Raw genomic sequence first — 17,980 nt, 5'->3', positions numbered from 1 at the left:
GGGAGGCTGACGGAGGAGCTGGTTGCACTGGGCGGGGGTTTCAGTCGTTGGTTTTTCTGTCCGGTTTTATGCGGGCGTGAAGGCATGTTGATAATCGGCTCAGTAATGAGGAGAGGCACAGAACGGCACCAAATATCTGACCCCGATTCCCGGGAGTAGAGCGAGGCAGAGAGAGGGAGTAAGTGTGAGAGAGAGAGAGAGGAGGAAAGAGGCATGTGAAAAAGGGGTGGAGGGGAGCTGAGATTTAGTGCCCTACTGGATGAAACAACCCCCCACTAACTAACGGAGAGGGAAAGTAGCCTAATGGGAAGAAAAGAGGGGGTGCTGTACCGTTCATTTAACACTCAAAGACGCGCAGGAAGCATTTATCGTTTCCCACAATGAGATCAGAAAAGGTATGTTACTTTTATTCATTTTTAAGTAGCCGAATTATGTGTTGCTGTTTTACAAATGGAAGTGGAGCTGAGAGATCAACAGGTAGCTCCTGCACCGTGGGGGCAAATGACAGGATGCTTTTTGTTCTCAGGAAAAAAAATCTACTTTGTAATTAACAGTTTTATTTATTCATGTTTATATGCAACAAAGTGCTGTACTTTTTGGGGGTTTTGAAGTTGCTTTTTCCTCATTAATTCCGAAGACTTGAGTTGATGAAATGAGATGAGATGGAGTGGAAGAAAGGCTCAGTACTGGTTAAGCTGCAATGCTGCAACATTAATCGACCTTTGGATAAATGCAAGAAAATAGATGGATCAGTTTCTGAGAGCCACAAAACTGGACAAGATACCTTTAATATGCACAGTTCGAAGTCATGCATGAGTCCTTTAAATACAATTTTGTTTTAGGTTCAGCCGCGGTTCTTGCCAATTAAAATGTTGCAGTGACATTAGGGGAGCAACTGGAAAATGTCAGATGAATAGTGTAAAAGGCCATCATAAATGTTTATGCAATCCCCAAACCAGTAGCTATTCACCATACCAATCATATAAAACAAGTAAACTGCAAATCTTTAGACTTCTGAACAATCATTTTTAAGGCACTTTTGCTTTAAAAATGTATAATGATTAATAAGTTGTGAAAAATAGTTCCAGATACTTTTACTGCTGATCAAACCATTTGTTTCATCATTAGGTGACATTACTGTTTTGTTAAATGCAACGTTTGCTTCCAAGTCATTGGAAGAAATGTAAAGAGGCCACATGAATGCACCTTCTGTATCAGTTTCCAGACCACCTGCAGACTGCTCCTGTTGCATCCTAAAACAAGCAACACTTTATTTAATCTAGAAGCTGAACAAACATACAAACATGCCTTTTATCTAGCCTCATTATTTTATTTTACTTCATCATTTTAAAGTATATGCAGTTTTATAAAGTGCTTCAAACTAATTCAAATGAGACAACGTTGTGACAAAGCTCCCTCTTCTCTGAGTTATGCTGCAAACTATTACAGAGACAAATTACAGTATACACCCGGGTGGCCTTAATGAGCAACAGTCTGAAAATCTTTTCTTTGTGTCATATACCATTTGTTGATGTGGGTCAACGTTTTCTCAATCATTTTGTTGCTGGAACAAAGGACGACTGCATAGGGAAAAGCAAATTAGTATTTTGCCATTAAGCTCAGACTGGAAATCTTTCAACCTTGAAGCGGTCCCCCCTGATCGTCCTCTCTGCTGAGGAAACATTGATGTCGCGTGTTTGTTCAGTGCTCTGACACCTGTGACTCAGACTGGTGGAGCCCATTGTTCTTATCTGAGATGGTATAACTCGTCTGGCACTCAAATCTTGGAGAAATATTGTGGTTGCCGTACTGTTGCAAAGTGATAATGCAAAAACTGGCAGCTGAGCCTAAATAAGATCCATGTGAAAATAACCCTGCTGCCCTCAGACAAAACTTAGGACGGTGTGACAACCTCATCACTTGTTGTGATGGTTCAATGGCCTTAAAAGACCTCTGGCTGATTTAAATCTCACACTTCATAGAGAATGTGCAATCACTGAAAAGTCTAGTAGAGATTCAAATATGCATTTTCTTTGTGCAGGGAAGTGTTATAGGAAGGTTACGATACTTTAAACCTTCCTATTAGTAAACAGATTTTAGGAGATTGTGCACACACGTGTATTCACAATTATATGACACTTATCTTTATGTATTTACATAATACATCTTTTTATTGATAATTTCCTCTCCCGGAGCCGCTATTGCATCTATATAGTTCTTTTTTTCTCACAATCTGCCCAAATGAGAAAATAAGTACAATTTAGTTTAATTCATGACAAAGAAAAGCAGCAAATTCTAACATTTCAAAAAACTAGATAGTGGATATTTGGTATTTTTGATTCCCAAAATCGTTAATTCCCTGCCATTTAACTAATCAGAATATTGAATAATTCGCTTTTCAAGTTTTGGGAAAATTTGAGGCCATGTGATAAATGATTACTCAAGTCAATGTTTCCTTCCTTGTCTTTTCTCTTTTAGGGGTTTGCTGTCTGCTATAAAGCCTAGGGCCCTGAACAACAGAAATAAACAACACAACAAACATAGTGCCAGTACAAAACCAAGAAAAAGAAAATGTCTCGAACCGAAGAGGTCAACAAGATGACAGAAAATGTCTATAAGGTATGATGTCCTCTGTCTATTTATCTGCACAAACACCTTATACAGTATAGACAAATGTTAGAAGTTAGTAAGAAAAGAGTGTCATAATCTGCCTTCTATTTATTTGTGTTTATTGTTGTCAACAGGGGATTCTGGACCAGTTCAACCCCAGTCTAAAGAACTTTGTGACCATGGGGAAACACTACGAGAAAGCCCTGACCGGTCAGTCAAACACGGCATAATTCACATGCCACTTGCCTTTAATTTGTCTGGATTACTGAGCAAGATATTTTTTGTGTGCTTTTCCTAAAATGAATTCTCGTTTCAGGAGTAACTGTGGCTGCCAAAGGGTACTTTGATGCTCTGGTGAAACTTGGAGAGCTGGCGAGCGACAGCCAGGGCTCCAAAGAGCTGGGTGAGTGGGCGGCTGGTGGAGGAGCACTGTGCTGAGGGGGAAATAAAAATGAATTAGTGTTGGAGCTAATAAAGTTAAGAGGGTCGTCGTGACAGCTGGAGATAAGTTGAAAATAGTCTGCGTTGGTAAGGGAGGAGTTGAAGACAAGAGGGAATGAGGAAATGTAGAGGGAGAGAGGGAGAGAAGAGAGGGAAAGGGAGAGAGTAGGGTCATTGTTGGGAGATTAACAACACCACATGATCTCATTGTAATGCTGAAAACAGCGGGGGAGGCAGGCAGGAGAGTGGAGGGCGAGATGCCAGCCACCACATACTACAGTGCTGTGTGACTGAGAGGGGGGGTGGCTCACAGCTGACTGCCACTTTGCAAATGAGAAACTGTGTGAAAACACAACATTTTATGGCATTTTTACTGATGTGTGGTCATGCATGTGTCATGATGTGGATAGAAATTAATAAAGCACATATTTTAGATTGTCTGCAGGGGTTTAAGATCACATAAAATCAGCTTGTCTAACATATCAAATGTATATAACACTGGCGGCCTTCTCTGTCCTGTGCTGTACTGCTGCTCACAGGCGACACACTGTTTCAGATGGCCGAGGTCCACAGACAGATTCAGGTGCAGCTGGAAGACGTGGTAAGGCTGTGCTCTGCTCTGCACAAATTATTTCATGTTATCCTCAAATAACTAGAAAATAGTTGGGAAAAGGCCTCTTAATGTGTCAGTTGTATCTGGATATTACTTTTATTCATCACAAAATACTCAAAAAACTGTTATTTTTACTCGATATAGTGTTTTAACTCATAACTTATTTGTTCAAATTCATAAAGTTAAACGGTTGCATGTGGCTCTTTTTCATCAACAGTTAAAGTTATTTCACTCTGAGCTGCTCGCCCAGTTGGAGCAGAAGTTGGAACTGGATATTAAATACCTCACAGTAAGTTGAATAAGTTCAATCACTTTTTATACCATTTGAGAAAAGCATGATTTCAAATCAGTGTATCAAAATAAGTGGCTTGACGAATAAAAGTGGACTCAGTTTTGCACCAACACAGTGCTCTTGTCTCATCACACATTGTTAATAAATCCTGTGACTTTTTTCCTGTTCCTTCTCAGGCCACCCTGAAGAAGTATCAGAGTGAACGGAGGTCTAAATCTGAGTCCATTGAGCGCTGCCAGTCCCAGCTGAAGAAACTGCGCAGGAAGAGTCAGGGCAGTCGCCACCCGAACAAATATGGAGACAGAGAGATGCAGGTGAGTGAAGCGCTTAGCTCCACATGGGCGGGAAGAAATACATAGCCAATTTAATATTGAATGAACATGTTTATTAGCAAAATGCAAAATGCAAAAAGCAAAAAATGTAGACTAAAGTTCCTAAAGAAATATCCTAAACATCTCCCTCAGCGTTATAACAGTTCAAAGAGCATAACTGTGAGTGTTTGTGTAAGAAATAGGTCAGTGTGAGTGAGATTAAAAACAATCTGCCTCAGCTGATTCTTCAGAAAACAAGTAACTTAGTGCAGAGGCCTCTACTGGAAGAAATTTAAGATTTGGATTATGTTATCATTGTGCAACAGGCAGGATGTGATCTCACATATTCCCCTTTCCATACAATGTGCGTTAAAGGTCACTCCGTCTTTGAGCCCTACATGTATGCATGTGATTGTTAATGAAGGAATGTGCGAAGTTTGCAATAAAACATCTTTGACTTTATCTTCAGTTTGTGGAGCTGATGAGTCGTCGTCAGGTCGAGCTGGACACGATGGTTGCATCGGGATACAAGTCTGCGCTCACTGAGGAAAGGAGACGATATTGCTTCCTGGTGGATCGACAGTGCAGTGTCACCAAACTGCTCATCAACTACCACTCCAAGGTGATCTCTATGCATTTACGTTTTATTGCTGGGCAAGGTTTCAGATTTCTGTTCAATTGTTACCAACAAGGAAAAGTCTCGTCTTTGAATTGTTTTAATTTTCTTTTGATTATAATCCAGGTGAGAGAGCTCCTGTCACAGAAACTGTCCTCTTGGCAGCAGTCATGTTCTCAGCCCACCAAACTCCCCGAGCGCGCTCTGAATCTCCTGCGTCACACTGCGCCTCAGAGCTCTGGAGCTGCAGGGATAGCCGAGGTCCTTCGCCACACCAAGATTGGCTCTGCTCAGCCAGAACAGGTCAGTTCATTTTATTTAAACTGCATCATATGCTCGATGTGTTATTTGGATTTAATTATTATTTCAGCTAGATTACATGGGTTCATTGTTTGAAATCCACAAAACAGGTATATTATGAGTTGTTCCTGGTAGAGGGGGGGACTCTGGGGACTCTTAAGTCTTGCTATGAAGTTATGAGTGAATTACCATGTCCATAACTTTTGTCCTTAATTAGTCATTATAGAACAGCTGTATGAACAACATGTACAAAATGTAGGCTAGTAAAATCAAGGATGGATAGTTTGTAAATATTTTTGTGATCTGACACACAATCCAAACTCCAAGCTAAATCAAAGTGTTTAACTTCAAGGGAGGAAATATCTTTTCATTGTACTGTGTCCAGTCTAAAGTCTTACTTATGTCTCAGTCAGATAACGAGTCCAAGCCTTTATAACCTGGACCTTGAATGCTAAAAACAAAACAAAAAGACAATGACTAGATTTCATTTTTAACAGCGACTTCTCTTTGCTGGTAGTAAACGGTATCTGTCCTCGATGTTTCAGAGGCTCTCTGTTCAGGAAGTCCCTCCTCTGATGAACGGAGACTCCAGTCGCTCCCAGCAGCAGCGCTCGATCCCCTCCTCCTCCTCACAGAGTGACGGCGGTCCTCCTCAGGGCTCCCCCCACACTTTCCGCTCTCTCTCCAGTGGAGGAGCTGCTGCTGGAGGGTCCTCACTAGGAGCCTCTCCTCAGCACACCAGCAGCCCTCTCTCCAGCTCCCTGCCTGATAGCAGCACCAGCAGCAGCACCAGCCCTTTTACATCCACACCAACCACGTCCAGCGGCTCAGCCCAGCAAGGCTCTCTCCTGCTGGCCGCCAACACATCCAACCTCTCCCCGAGCCTCATCCCCTCCATGGTGATGACTCTCAGCCAGATCTCTCCGGCCGGCAGCTCCTTGCATGGCATGACCCTCCCCATCGCCCATAGTGCTCCTCACAGCCCTCCTCTGCCCCACAGTGCTCCTCTGTCCCGGGCCATGACTCCTGTGCAGTTACTGCACCAACAGGTGGGACCAGGAGGGAGCAATGCTTCCACCCCGTCACATAACCCCTGGCTGCTGAAGACCGCTGACATTAGTGCAACAGCAACACTTCCACTGCCGAGGAGACCTAACAGTGAAATGAGGCTGGGCGGCTTTCAGGGTAAGATGTGATGATTTGTCCTCTGTATATTTTAGTGTCTAAATCCTCTTTCATGCCACCCCTCAGGAGGTTAGGTTTTCAGTTCGGTTTGTCAGCAGGATGAATGAAACTTTTTGGAAGAGTGTAGCATGGGCCAAAGTAGAACCATTATATTTAGGAGCTGACAATGCTTTTAATGTAGTGTTTGCATTAGCAGTAACTTCATAAACATAGCTGTTGGAGAGTGAAAACCAAACTTTCAAGCTGATATCAGAAGATACAATTATAGTAATGCTGGATTTACAAGCATGCATCATGTCCAATCCCTAATATATCTGAATAGTTATACATTTTTCTCTCTTTCTACTTTACCAAGGCTCCACACTCCCCAGGATGCTGCCTTTATCTGGACCCAATCGTGTGGAAGCCATGTTTGCTCACAATCCTGGAGCATCGGAGGCAGGAGGTGGCGCAGGAGGTGGCGCAGGAGGTGGCGCTGGAGGCGGGGCTAGTTTACTGCACTTCCTGCCTGGTGACAACATCTCCCTGCTCATCTCTGAGGCCAGAGATGGGTGGCACTACGGTCAAAATGAACGAACCGGACGGTATGTTCAATACATCGCTGACTGATGTCAAAAACAACTGAGGGATCTGCTGTTTCATTTCAGAGCACCTTATAATGTTTAACATTGTTCTAATGGACACAGTGCCATAAAACAAGTCTAAATGTTTAGGTTTCATGACCACATATTGCATGTTGTGTGATAGCTTCTCTCTGACTCCAGGTTAACATGTATATTGCTGTAAGACAAGAATTGTTTCATCACACACAGTCCTGATTTGCTGTTTGACACGCTTGTTTTATTATTCATCAGTTATCATATGTTGTATCATTTTCCTTTACAGGAAAGGCTGGTTCCCTTTCTCCTACACGCAGTCACACCACAGCACGCTCGATCACCTGGAGAGGTAAGACATAGAAAAACTGACTCTAAGATCTGCAGATCTGCAGAACTTTAAGGTTGTTACTGAACTTTGACTGTTGAAGACAGGAATGCTTCATTCACTTCCCTTTAGTAGTTTTACAGCTCATTGTATCAACGTAACTTTAAAAAGTAGGAAGTTATAACACAAGTGGGTTTGGAGAAAACGTACTGGGGTCATTTATGTTGAAACTAATGTCGTTTTTCACAAGATATCCAAAACATGCTTAATGCTGGACTCACAGAAAAACCACACAAGCTCATTAACTGCAGAATGCAACTATTTGCCCTCTCAGTATCTCCACCGTTGTTTCCCTATCAAGTTCACTTCCAACACCAACAGTTTCGTTGATGAATTGACACAAGAACAGATTATCTCGACTCATGTTTCCTTTGTGTTTTTTCCTCTCTGTGACCTTCCTCTAGCTCTCTCTTCTTATCTAAGGCTAACAGCACCAGCACCGGCCAGCTCGACAAGCTAGTGTCTCCAGGTCTCCCGGCCCTCACCCCCGATTCAGAGGAGGAGCACTCCCTTCCTCCCCAGAGGGTCAGCACCTTCCGCCCGCGCCCGTACAGCATGGCCGATAGCAGCAAGGTCAGAAACATGAACTCTCTGGGAGGTCAAAGGTCAAAGTCTGCTCCCCACTGAGCCTTACTGTTGATGGAATAGATACAGATGCTTTGAATTGTAAAAATATCCTACAATATTATCTCTTGTTTGCATCACAGATCACTGCTGAATTGGTTTCTCCTCCACCCTCCCCAACCTCAAGGTAACTTTAAGCAATTCAAAGGTGCTGTGTGTGTCGTTAAAGGGTAATTTCACCAATTTTATGTCACAGTCAATTTACAAGTCATATCTGACTTAGGGAAAATCTCATTTAAACTCAAAGCCAGCGAGTTAAAAAGAAGGAGCGAGATAGAAAGAACGGTGACAAAAGAAATAATGTAATAGTATAATTTGGCCCGATCTAATAAGATGGATTGCAACAAATGATAGCTCAATAGGAAATGTCACAATGCTAAAAACATTAACAACAGTACTGGGTCGATACAAAGTTTTAAAAAAAAGTTGAAATGGTACATTTATGAATGAGGGTGTAAATCCTGTAAACCCCTTTATTCTTTTGCATTAATAGTAACAATTTAGGTTTGTGTTTAGGTACCTTAAAAGTGTTAATTTACCTTTTTTTACCTGTTTGTTGCATTTCCCATTGCTGTTTGAATTAATTTCATCACCAGTTTTTATAATGTGTGATTGTTATACCTTTGATTTTTCCTTTCAGGGCCAATCCATTTGCCCATGTTCGACTCAGAAGAACTGTCACCAACGATCGCTCAGCTCCCATCATTGAGTAAGAGTTTTATTCCCGCTGCTGCAGCAGCGTCCTGTTCTCTGTGGTTTGTCAGTCCAGCAAACCTCAGGTTGAATCCTGGAAACATCCCATTGATTCATGTTGATTATTTACTTTGGTTGTTCTTTTTTCACTAACTAAATAAATAAAAACTGTGTCTTATGTGAAGGAAAAGAACATTTTTAAGTTTAAGTATTAAAGATTTATGTGTAAAGGCCTGTCATAAATACGATCAGTTAATTACATTTTTAGATTGTTAATTTGGAAGAAGACCATTATGTGAAAAGTTAAATGTGGACTTATACATAAATCTAAACTATTTTAAATAAAACAGCAGGTAGGCGTTTGGCTGTTAGCCTAGTGTTTCAGATTGACTCACTGTATCGTTCAGAATAATTAACATTTCATTTTTTTCCTGGCTTGTGGAAGATGCCTCTTAATATTCCTTACTGTGTAACAGTGCGATTTCCTTTATCGAGATAACCTTAATTGTAATGTTTTTTTTGTGCCATATCCAGAACAGTTTTCTTTATTGCGCTGATTTAGGGACTGGCTCCTAAAAGCAGGATGTGAAGTTTCACTGTCATCAGGTGTTACAGGAAGAGGACAGGCTCCTACTTTTAGAGTGCTATTACCAGATTATATTTTTTAGAAAAGCTGCCAGATGTTTTTTTTGGGTTTCAAATAAGGTGAACTTTTACATTTTAATTAAATGTTTATTTCATAGAGTCCTGGCATATTTTGTGCTATATTTACATTGACATTACTAAACATGGGCAATGCTACTTGTGTCAGTTAACACTACATATTCTGCTACTGTAAAGTTACCTATAAACATTTTAAGAATGTATATTATTTGGATTAGTGGAATTCTTTACCAAATGGAAGAATTATAAGACAAGGCGTAAGGGCAAAAAATGAGAGAAGGAAATGTTTTGGTTTTTTGTGTTTTGACAAGAGTTTCAGTATAGGGCCAGAATCAGAGATACTGTTTTGTATATAAAGGAGTTGTAACAAACCAACAACTACCTTAAGTTTGATTATTCAAATTATTGATCACTGAGTTTACAGTTCAAATACTTGAAGTCCTCTAAAACGCAGAACCAGACAAGCTTATGAGCTCCACAGAAATAAACTGTGACAGTTAACGTTGGAGGGTGTTATTACTGAAGGTGTTTTTCTTTTGTTTTTTTTAATTAGCATGTCGTGGAAAGTTTATTGAGTGAAAATAGAGAGATTTACATGCTTTGGATTTGATTTCTTCTTGATCCCTTTTCAGTCACAGATTTAAAGCTAGACAACATCTAGGCTTGTTGATTGTAGTTGAATGTTTACCAATCAGACTGAGCAGAATCTCAAAGAGATATGAAAGCCGTGACGGACGATAGGACTGAGTTTAAATGGGAAATGTTTCTATGAAAGTGATGAAGAAAGCATACGGGAAGTGACCACTGTCTTAGCAAGTGTTTATGGTAAACTAGAGATATCCAAAGTATTATTCTATAGTTCTGTAGTCGCCTCTAAAAAAAAACTGTGGTTTAAAGGTGTTGTATCCGCACAGCCTTAAATGGTTTGTGTTCCTGTAGTAACTAACTTCTGTGGCTTTTAGCACCTTGAAGATTCAAAATAACGCCCTCAAGGTTTGTAGTAAATCCTCTCTAACAGCATTGATATTACTTTGAGTAGAATGGCATCATATATAATGGTGGCCACAAAAATGATAGAGCTAATGCTTATTCATGCTTGTAAATATTGCTTAAAACATGTGTGATTGTATGACTTTTATTTGACTATTGTTATCATGGTATTTCACTTTGGTAGAACATTTTGACTTTGTAAACCTTCTACGCATCTCAGTTGTATTTAAACTTTTCTCTCCGACCCTGAACAAGAAATAACAGTGATAACAAAGAGTGACGCCTTATTGGTTTAAATAGACGTTAATACTCACACAGGGACTAAGGTCGTTTCAGCTGTCAGTATTAGTGATTCATAAAAATGAATAAAACATTAATCAAGTTTGAGGCTAATGATAAAGAAGGTATTATAAGACAAATAATGTTTCCCTTGAAGTGCATACATAAAAAAATGCAGAGTGTAGACATTAATACAGACTGCTAATGTAGTATATAGAGTATATATGTGAAGTGTGTAATATGTTGTAAGAAATACATAAAGAGTTTGTTTAAAATAGAACTGTTATTTATATGTAACAAGAGATTTATTGCAAAATCAATAGACACATTTACTGTGTGTACTGAAAGTCTGTTTAAATGTCTCAAACACTTATAATCTGTATATTGTGTTCTCATCAAATTTATGAAAAAAGATGCTTTAACAGGAACTTTTGCAAAGTCCAAAACTCTTCTTCCAAAGTGAAATATCATTTTAACATTGCACATCTATTCACACGGTTCCTCGTTACGTCTAAGATATGAAGCGACGTAAACAGATGTGTCCGTCAGTTCTCTTTATTGCATTGCATTGACATCCTGGTGACTGCAAAATATATTATATTATGATAAATACGCTGAGGAATACATTCTTTATGTGAAACACTGAGTATTGATGTGATGTGAAATAAAAGTTCTATGAAAGAAATATCTGTCCACATTTTCTCTGTATGTTAGAGTTTGTCTGCGGTGGGGCGCCCACAGTGCATGCATGAAGCGAGATAGGTAGAGAAGTTTAAATGAATATCTGAATCATCCCATGTCATATCTTAATTTAGCAGCTGAGTCTTCATGCTATTGTTTTTACTCGTGCAAGTGGAATAAAGCTGGTATGAAACAAACTATTCATATTTTAGGAGTGTTAATCTGAATCCAGCTTTGTTAAGCCTCTTCTGAAGGATCAGAGTTGTGTTGAAGCTTAGTTTCAATACTCTCACGATCGGCTCTGAAAAAAATAAAACAAAAATCTTAATGCCGGGTCATGTTTTCTGGCAGAATGTTTTAATTGGTTCACATTTTTTGGTGTTTTGAGATGTTGGTCTACCGATCCAGTAATTGTCTTGGAGAAGGTCAAACATATTTCATGCAAACGTTTGGAAAACTGAAGTTATGGTAATTCAAGGATTATTTAAATATACGTGAAAAGAATCAAGACTTAACTATTCAGCTTTGTTAAAACTTCAACATTCTAAGTGTGGGAAATGATTATTAAGATACAATTTGGATCAATTCTGCCCTCAAGTTTTTCCAAAAACGAAAGCTAACCATTTCATTTTAAAAGAAAATCTAAATCACTAAACACTGTTGACTTCTGGTTCTAGTCTTTGGCATTTCATTAGAAATTAAAAGAAATATCTGAAATGTTCATGAAATGTTTCATACTAAAACATACATTCAATTGTATTAAAAAATGTGACCCAAAAGTAGAATTAAATAAATCTTTATTGGAGGACATCGATACAGGGAGCACCTCTGCAGACACGGGTGAACAAAGGGAACAGCAGAACTGTGGATCGTGGGAATGTGAAGTTAGAAATCCTTAAGCCATTCCATGTTTCTTCCTTTTGGTTCAGACGGATGAGCAGGGATATCAGGCATGTTTCCATCATCTCGCACAGGGACTGCATTGGGGTAGAAAAGGAAACAAGCTTTAATATTTGATTTGACAAGAGTTGAACAAATGCTTTTAAATAAACCAGTGTCTTTCACACGTGTCAGCATTGTGTGGAATTTTTCAGTTACACTCAAATGATCAGAAACAAAGTTTACTGTTTACCTGGGTAGTTGTACGGTACAGATGAATTTATCAATGCCGTGTACTTGGTGTACGGGCTGATGAATGGAATAGCAATCCCTATAATAATAGGAAATACAAAGTTGAATTAACTTTACATACAGTATATTAGTTACACTGTGATATGCACCCTGTGTTTACACAATTCACAAGAAAGCATGGGTTATAAAAAAGTAATAAATAATCAAAGACCAAAGAGAATGCACAAACCATACTCCCATTTGTGAATTTAATTTTTATCCATTAACTTGCTCCTATCGCACTTCATATAAAAAACATCTTACGGCATCAACTAGGCGTTTACTCATTATATTCAACCGCATTTGTACTCTGTTTAGTCTGTGGTCTTTCTCTGGGATACTTGTAATTCTCTTTACAATAAATGTTGGTAATTCAGTTCAGTATTTCCAAAGCAAGCTGTACAATGCTGTGCTTGCTATTACCGCATTTCTGAGCTAAATGACACTGGTTACTGACCTAACGCTCCAATAGCACAGGAGGTCAGGATAACAGGCTCCTTATTCCACAAATTCTTCAGGAACGCACCGACTGCTGCAGATAAACACAAACATGTTCAATTTCCCACAGCTGACAACCCACGGTAGCTAACGTTAGCCACCGTTAGCAACATATCAAGGTCATGTTTTCAGATTGATTTCGAGTACAAACCATTGTGTTAAAGTAACCCTGAGACAAAGTTCAGGTAGTTTACAGTGTTTTGATTAACAAAGCATGCTACATGGAGGTATTTTCTAAAAGCTACAATGCATAAAAGAGGACAAAATAGTCACATACCCGCCATGTTGTCTTTTTTTTTAACTCCAGCAGGCGCGTATGCTCATGGGAAATGTAGTAACTAACAACTGACGTATGATTTCTGCGTCCGTCGCACAAAAACATTAGTTTATGGACGAGAATGGAAAGAAAGGACTGCTCTTCATTTGCTTTACGTTTGATTTTAGCTCAGTTTAATTTGAGAAAACATTCTTAGCTAGCCTCACTGTTTAGATCAACGAATAATACACAGTCTATGCAGGAGTTTGGCCGTTAGAACGGGTTGTGGAGGAGTTGTAACTGCTGTTGGACCTTTCATTCATAAATGTAAGTCATGTTACTATGTAGATTGATTTATCCAGTGGTAGAATGTAACTAGGTATATTTACTCGAGTACTGCACTTTCGCACACATACATATGAGGTACGCATACTCTACCTAGGTATTTCCATTTTATACTACTTTTATATTCCTTTATTTTACCGATTTATTTACTAGTCACTTTATACATTCAGATTTTGACAGTAAACACTTGTCATAGATTTAAACCATCCAACATTATATTTAGGTAACTGCAACCATGAGTGTGTTAACGTAAAATTATTATATACTTCACAGTTCCAGCTTCTTAAATGTGAAAATTTGCTGCTTTTGCTCCATATATTTTTAAGAATATTAAATATATATATTTTTCTGCAATAAATACATCCTAATCATACTTAAATAATTTTTAATTGAATTTAAGTAACTTTAAAGTTTGTTATTTGTACTTTTGTATTTGTTATTTGAAGTAAAGAATCCAGTGGATATACTATGTTACCAATCCTCTATTGATAACGGCAGGGCATGCCCTTTTAAGTTTAACATGACTCTATCCTACTCAATAAAACTTAATTATTTGGAAAGTTACAATGCAAATTCCCAGTGGCGGGATTTAATGTTAACCATACCCAGCAACCCTACCTTTACCAGGTGCAACATGTGATGCTAACACATATGCATCACCAAAAAATAAACCATTAATATAACTTTATCATACTGCATGATGAGTACTACTGAAATGTATTTTGATGCTTATAATTTTTGTACTTAAATTAAGAGTTTTAAAGAAGGACTATTTTATACTGTTGTATCGCTACTTGTATTTCTTTCACTACTGTTAAATCCCTAAATGATCATCAAAATTGGCGCTATTAGCACAGGGGATTTGTGCCCACAGATGTTGAATCTGCATTAATTGTATTGTGAAAGCTTTTTAATAATAATACCGAAAATTCTCTCTCTTCCTTCCCAGATGATGGAGGATTTCTCTGGTTTGGCTTTGCCTCCTCTGTTTGGAGGGCACATCCTGGAGGCAGAGCTGGAGCCTGGTGGTGTGGAGCTGGGACCAGGGGAGGTAAAGTTAATGTGAATGTTGTAACGCCTAGTAGCTGAGAAGCATTTCACATAGCAGTCCTTGCACTGATTGTTTCAGATATTACCATCATTATCATCAAAACGTTTCGCTAACTTCAGCTTAGAAGATGGAGCAAGGATTTGTTGGGGTTGGAGTACATTTCTGACTGATATCATATGCATTAATGACACAGAAAGGTTATTCAGATCAAAACCGAATCAAGGATACTTTTCTCTTCAGGTGGAGCTTGGCCCGGGAGGCAATGAGCTGCTGGAGGGTACAGAGCAGGACGATGAAGAGAGTAGAGCTCTTGATAAAAGGAAATATCTGGCTCTGAATAGGAGATGTAAAGACATTGAACAGGTGCGTGCAAGCTTGCATAAAATTGTCAAATGGTATGAAATATGGCTCATATGTCTATGTTCATTTAGTATCTTAGTTTCAAACCAACACTGAATTTGAAAGAAAATGCAGGCATAGGGCTGTCTATTCTTTTTGGAAATGTGCAATATGACCTTATTACTTTTAATAATAATAATCAAACCAGCCAGGCATGATTGGTGTATTTCTCTTTCAGGTGAATCAGAAGATTCTTGGTCGCCTTCATCAAGTACAAAGAATTACACGACGCTTGAAGAAGGAGAGACGGTACGAAACCTCTTTTCAGTAAATCACTGTCTATGTTTGCCACCCGATGGTCCCCCTGAAGAATATGTTAATCTTGCAGGTTTCTCATGAAGACTTTAGATGCTCATGGGGATGACTACAGAAATGCCCAGCTCACTATACTTCTAGAGGTGAGAAAATGCACAGTTTAAATACGATACCTTTTATAAAAGAAAATAATGCACGTATAATCCTATTTTTTTTAATTGAATGCAAGTTATTTGTTTAGTCTTTTCAATTTCAAATAATTACTAAATTCAGGATTTAAAATTGTTTTTATGTGTTTCGGTGTATGGGGCAAAAATAAAGGCCTCTCTTAAATTGAAAATGAAGTACTTTGGTACTTAAATTGATATTTGAGTTTAGATGACCAAAACCCAATATAAACACACAGCAGATTTTGTGCGTTGGTCCTCTGAGGATGCCAGGGTATTTTCCCAGCTGATCTTCTGATTTGTTTAATGTACCAATAATAAATGCTCATGCTTTTAAAGGCATTTCACATTTTAAATTTGTACCTTGTTTCAGGACGAGCTTGGAGTCCATTTAGACCCTGCTGCTGGAGTGGAGGATGACCGGCCTAACGGTGTGTCCGGTTCCTCTTCATCTGCTGCGTTGCCTCATGCTGCGGTGCCAAAGAGGAAAAGACACCGAATTCCACGTCAAGAAAAAGATAAAGGCCAACAGGTAGGAGTAAAAACTCTGTTGGACTGCCTTTTTCCAAAGCTTTAGCTTTTGCTTTTTTGCATCAGTTAGTTTCTTTGATGTGTCTTTTGTGTGAGTGTGATTTGGATGATCATTTAGTTATGGATGCATGAATTGTTGGTTTAAAATGCAGATAGATGTTATACAACATGCAATGTGTCATACCTGGCCACATGCTCCAAATAGGGGGCAGCCTTTTACTTTGGTGTAATGCTGCTACTAGGTCCATAAACTCTTAATTTATAAGTATTAGTTATATATAAAAAAGGCAAGGATACACAAAATGCAATCAAACTTCTGTTTAATCCACCAAACAGGGTCTCCACAGCCTATGTTCGCTTTGATAGCTGCTTTGAAAACTAGAAAAATGACAATTTGGATTTAATACAGAAAATAAAATATTAATAAATGTATACAAACCCTGAACCTTCAGCCTGACTGACGAGCCCTCAAGGGTTCATGTTGGACCGAGTACAAACTGGACCCTATAGTGACTCCGTAGCACAGGGGTGTCCAAGCTTTTTTCACCGAGGGCCACATACAGAAAAATATACGGAGAGCTGGGCCACTTATAGAGGTGAATATTGTCTCAAAAGTTAAGTTATAAGTTAGCAAAACAAATCAAATATAGGTGAATAATGAGCAATACTTGAAAACACTTTCAGAAAAAAACAGCCTACATCCCATCCGTCTTTCATTTATTTTGTTGGCAGCTCATTCCTTAAAACAGATCCTCGGATTGCTTATAATAAGAGTAAATATGAAGGTTACATTTCAAGCTTGTTATAGAAATAAGTTATTGTTTTTTTTTTTATCAACTAAGATTTGTTAGAAAATGTTTGGAATTCTAAATGACTAAATTTATTTGAAAATTGGGCTCATTAACATATTTGAACATATATATTTGAGAAGTACAATATAAGACAAGCAAAAGTTTAATTTGTGGGCCATATTGCATTATACTTTTAGAATTTACAGAGGGCTGATTCAATAGTTTGGACACCCCTGCCGTAGCACCAGAATAAAAAGTGTTATTACAAAACAGCATGCTTATATCAGCAGGTGTCTCTGCCACGAAATACATAGATGTCTTTGATATAACATCAACACTGTCTATTTTCAATTTGTTTAATGTTGATTTTATATTTTAGGATTTAAACTAAAATAATGACCATACCCTAACCTGTTGATCCTTTAGTGAAAACCTAATTGAGTTTTTGCTTCTTTTCACAGACTGAACCAGACATGTCAGTGTTGGCAGAGAATCAGTTTGGAGAAATGCCCAGCCCGACCTCTCTGTCTCACTGATCTTTGTGGCCCTGATGATGACGATGATGTTGATTATGATAATGATGAAAGAGCACACAGTTTCATTAACTCTTTAATAGAAACGCTGCCTCTACACCTGGTTTTGCACTGTTTTAGTTTAACTTGAACATTGTGAACTGATTGAATTCATGTAAGATACAAAGATATGTTGTACACTTGATACATATAGTCATTTGTTCTGTATATTTTGTTTTCCGTTGAAATATTTTTTACTTTTATTTGATAACGACACAGACATTGCATGATTTTTTTTCAGAACCTGCTGAAATAAATGTGTATTTGGCAGTTAGACTTTATTATAAAAAAAAATCGGTTTTTTTCAACATTTTTAATGTCTGGATTTAATTATGTTTGCGGATGTTGATCAGAAACAGATGATTCTTTTTGTCAATGCAACTTTTCTGAAATATGTTTAAAATATCAAAATTGGGTATCTGGGTATCAATCATTTGGTGATATATAAACAAACGATGGAAAAACACTTTTCAGTGGATTACTTGTGTTTTGTAGAACATGTTTTTTTAAATGTCATGTAAACCGCCTATATAGATATGTTTAATAGTAATTGGATGACTGATTTCAGGTTCAGTTTTGTTTTGTTGTCCATCATACTTCATCAGGAAGCTCAGCCAATGACCGAGCCCTACTCCAGCGGATATCTTTTGAGTGACAGACATG

General features: G+C 38.4%; 3 protein-coding genes across 3 annotated transcripts; 2 read left to right on the top strand and 1 right to left on the bottom strand.

Moving 5' to 3' along the window:
* On the top strand, positions 1-11,418 carry zgc:158689 (uncharacterized protein LOC791177 homolog). The gene is made up of 15 exons (XM_063879674.1): positions 1-395; positions 2,479-2,619; positions 2,745-2,820; positions 2,927-3,013; positions 3,591-3,652; positions 3,882-3,953; positions 4,133-4,270; positions 4,737-4,889; positions 5,010-5,186; positions 5,729-6,368; positions 6,724-6,952; positions 7,254-7,316; positions 7,757-7,925; positions 8,060-8,103; positions 8,617-11,418. The coding sequence occupies exons 2-15, from the start codon at positions 2,572-2,574 to the stop codon at positions 8,687-8,689; spliced, it is 2,031 nt and encodes a 676-aa protein (XP_063735744.1). The 5' UTR covers positions 1-395; positions 2,479-2,571; the 3' UTR covers positions 8,690-11,418.
* A 644-nt stretch (positions 11,419-12,062) lies between these two features.
* Positions 12,063-13,311, bottom strand: ndufa3 (NADH:ubiquinone oxidoreductase subunit A3). Its single transcript, XM_063879676.1, has 4 exons — positions 13,228-13,311; positions 12,910-12,984; positions 12,415-12,492; positions 12,063-12,259 (listed from the first exon to the last, which is right to left on the bottom strand). The coding sequence occupies exons 1-4, from the start codon at positions 13,232-13,234 to the stop codon at positions 12,168-12,170; spliced, it is 252 nt and encodes an 83-aa protein (XP_063735746.1). The 5' UTR covers positions 13,235-13,311; the 3' UTR covers positions 12,063-12,167.
* On the top strand, positions 13,291-17,783 carry tfpt (TCF3 (E2A) fusion partner). Its single transcript, XM_063879675.1, has 7 exons — positions 13,291-13,533; positions 14,501-14,602; positions 14,843-14,965; positions 15,180-15,250; positions 15,330-15,399; positions 15,797-15,955; positions 17,207-17,783. Exons 2-7 carry the CDS (start codon positions 14,501-14,503, stop codon positions 17,279-17,281), a joined length of 600 nt encoding a protein of 199 aa, XP_063735745.1. The 5' UTR covers positions 13,291-13,533; the 3' UTR covers positions 17,282-17,783.
* Positions 17,784-17,980: the final 197 nt, after the last annotated feature.

This window comes from Eleginops maclovinus, chromosome 3 (assembly GCF_036324505.1).
Source record: "Eleginops maclovinus isolate JMC-PN-2008 ecotype Puerto Natales chromosome 3, JC_Emac_rtc_rv5, whole genome shotgun sequence".
NCBI classification, from domain to species: domain Eukaryota; kingdom Metazoa; phylum Chordata; class Actinopteri; order Perciformes; family Eleginopidae; genus Eleginops; species Eleginops maclovinus.
This window is presented reverse-complemented; position numbering and strand designations above follow the sequence as displayed.

Coding starts and splice junctions, on each gene's coding strand:
- tfpt (XM_063879675.1), top strand. CDS start 14,501: ATGATGGAGGATTTCTCTGGTTTGGCTTTGCCTCCTCTGTTTGGAGGG. Junction 15,251..15,329: donor CGCTTGAAGAAGGAGAGACG/GTACGAAACCTC, acceptor TTAATCTTGCAG/GTTTCTCATGAAGACTTTAG. Junction 15,400..15,796: donor AGCTCACTATACTTCTAGAG/GTGAGAAAATGC, acceptor ACCTTGTTTCAG/GACGAGCTTGGAGTCCATTT.
- ndufa3 (XM_063879676.1), bottom strand. Junction 12,493..12,909: donor CTGTGCTATTGGAGCGTTAG/GTCAGTAACCAG, acceptor CTATTATTATAG/GGATTGCTATTCCATTCATC. Junction 12,260..12,414: donor TGTACCGTACAACTACCCAG/GTAAACAGTAAA, acceptor ACCCCAATGCAG/TCCCTGTGCGAGATGATGGA.
- zgc:158689 (XM_063879674.1), top strand. CDS start 2,572: ATGTCTCGAACCGAAGAGGTCAACAAGATGACAGAAAATGTCTATAAG. Junction 2,821..2,926: donor CTACGAGAAAGCCCTGACCG/GTCAGTCAAACA, acceptor TTCTCGTTTCAG/GAGTAACTGTGGCTGCCAAA. Junction 8,104..8,616: donor CCACCCTCCCCAACCTCAAG/GTAACTTTAAGC, acceptor TTTTCCTTTCAG/GGCCAATCCATTTGCCCATG.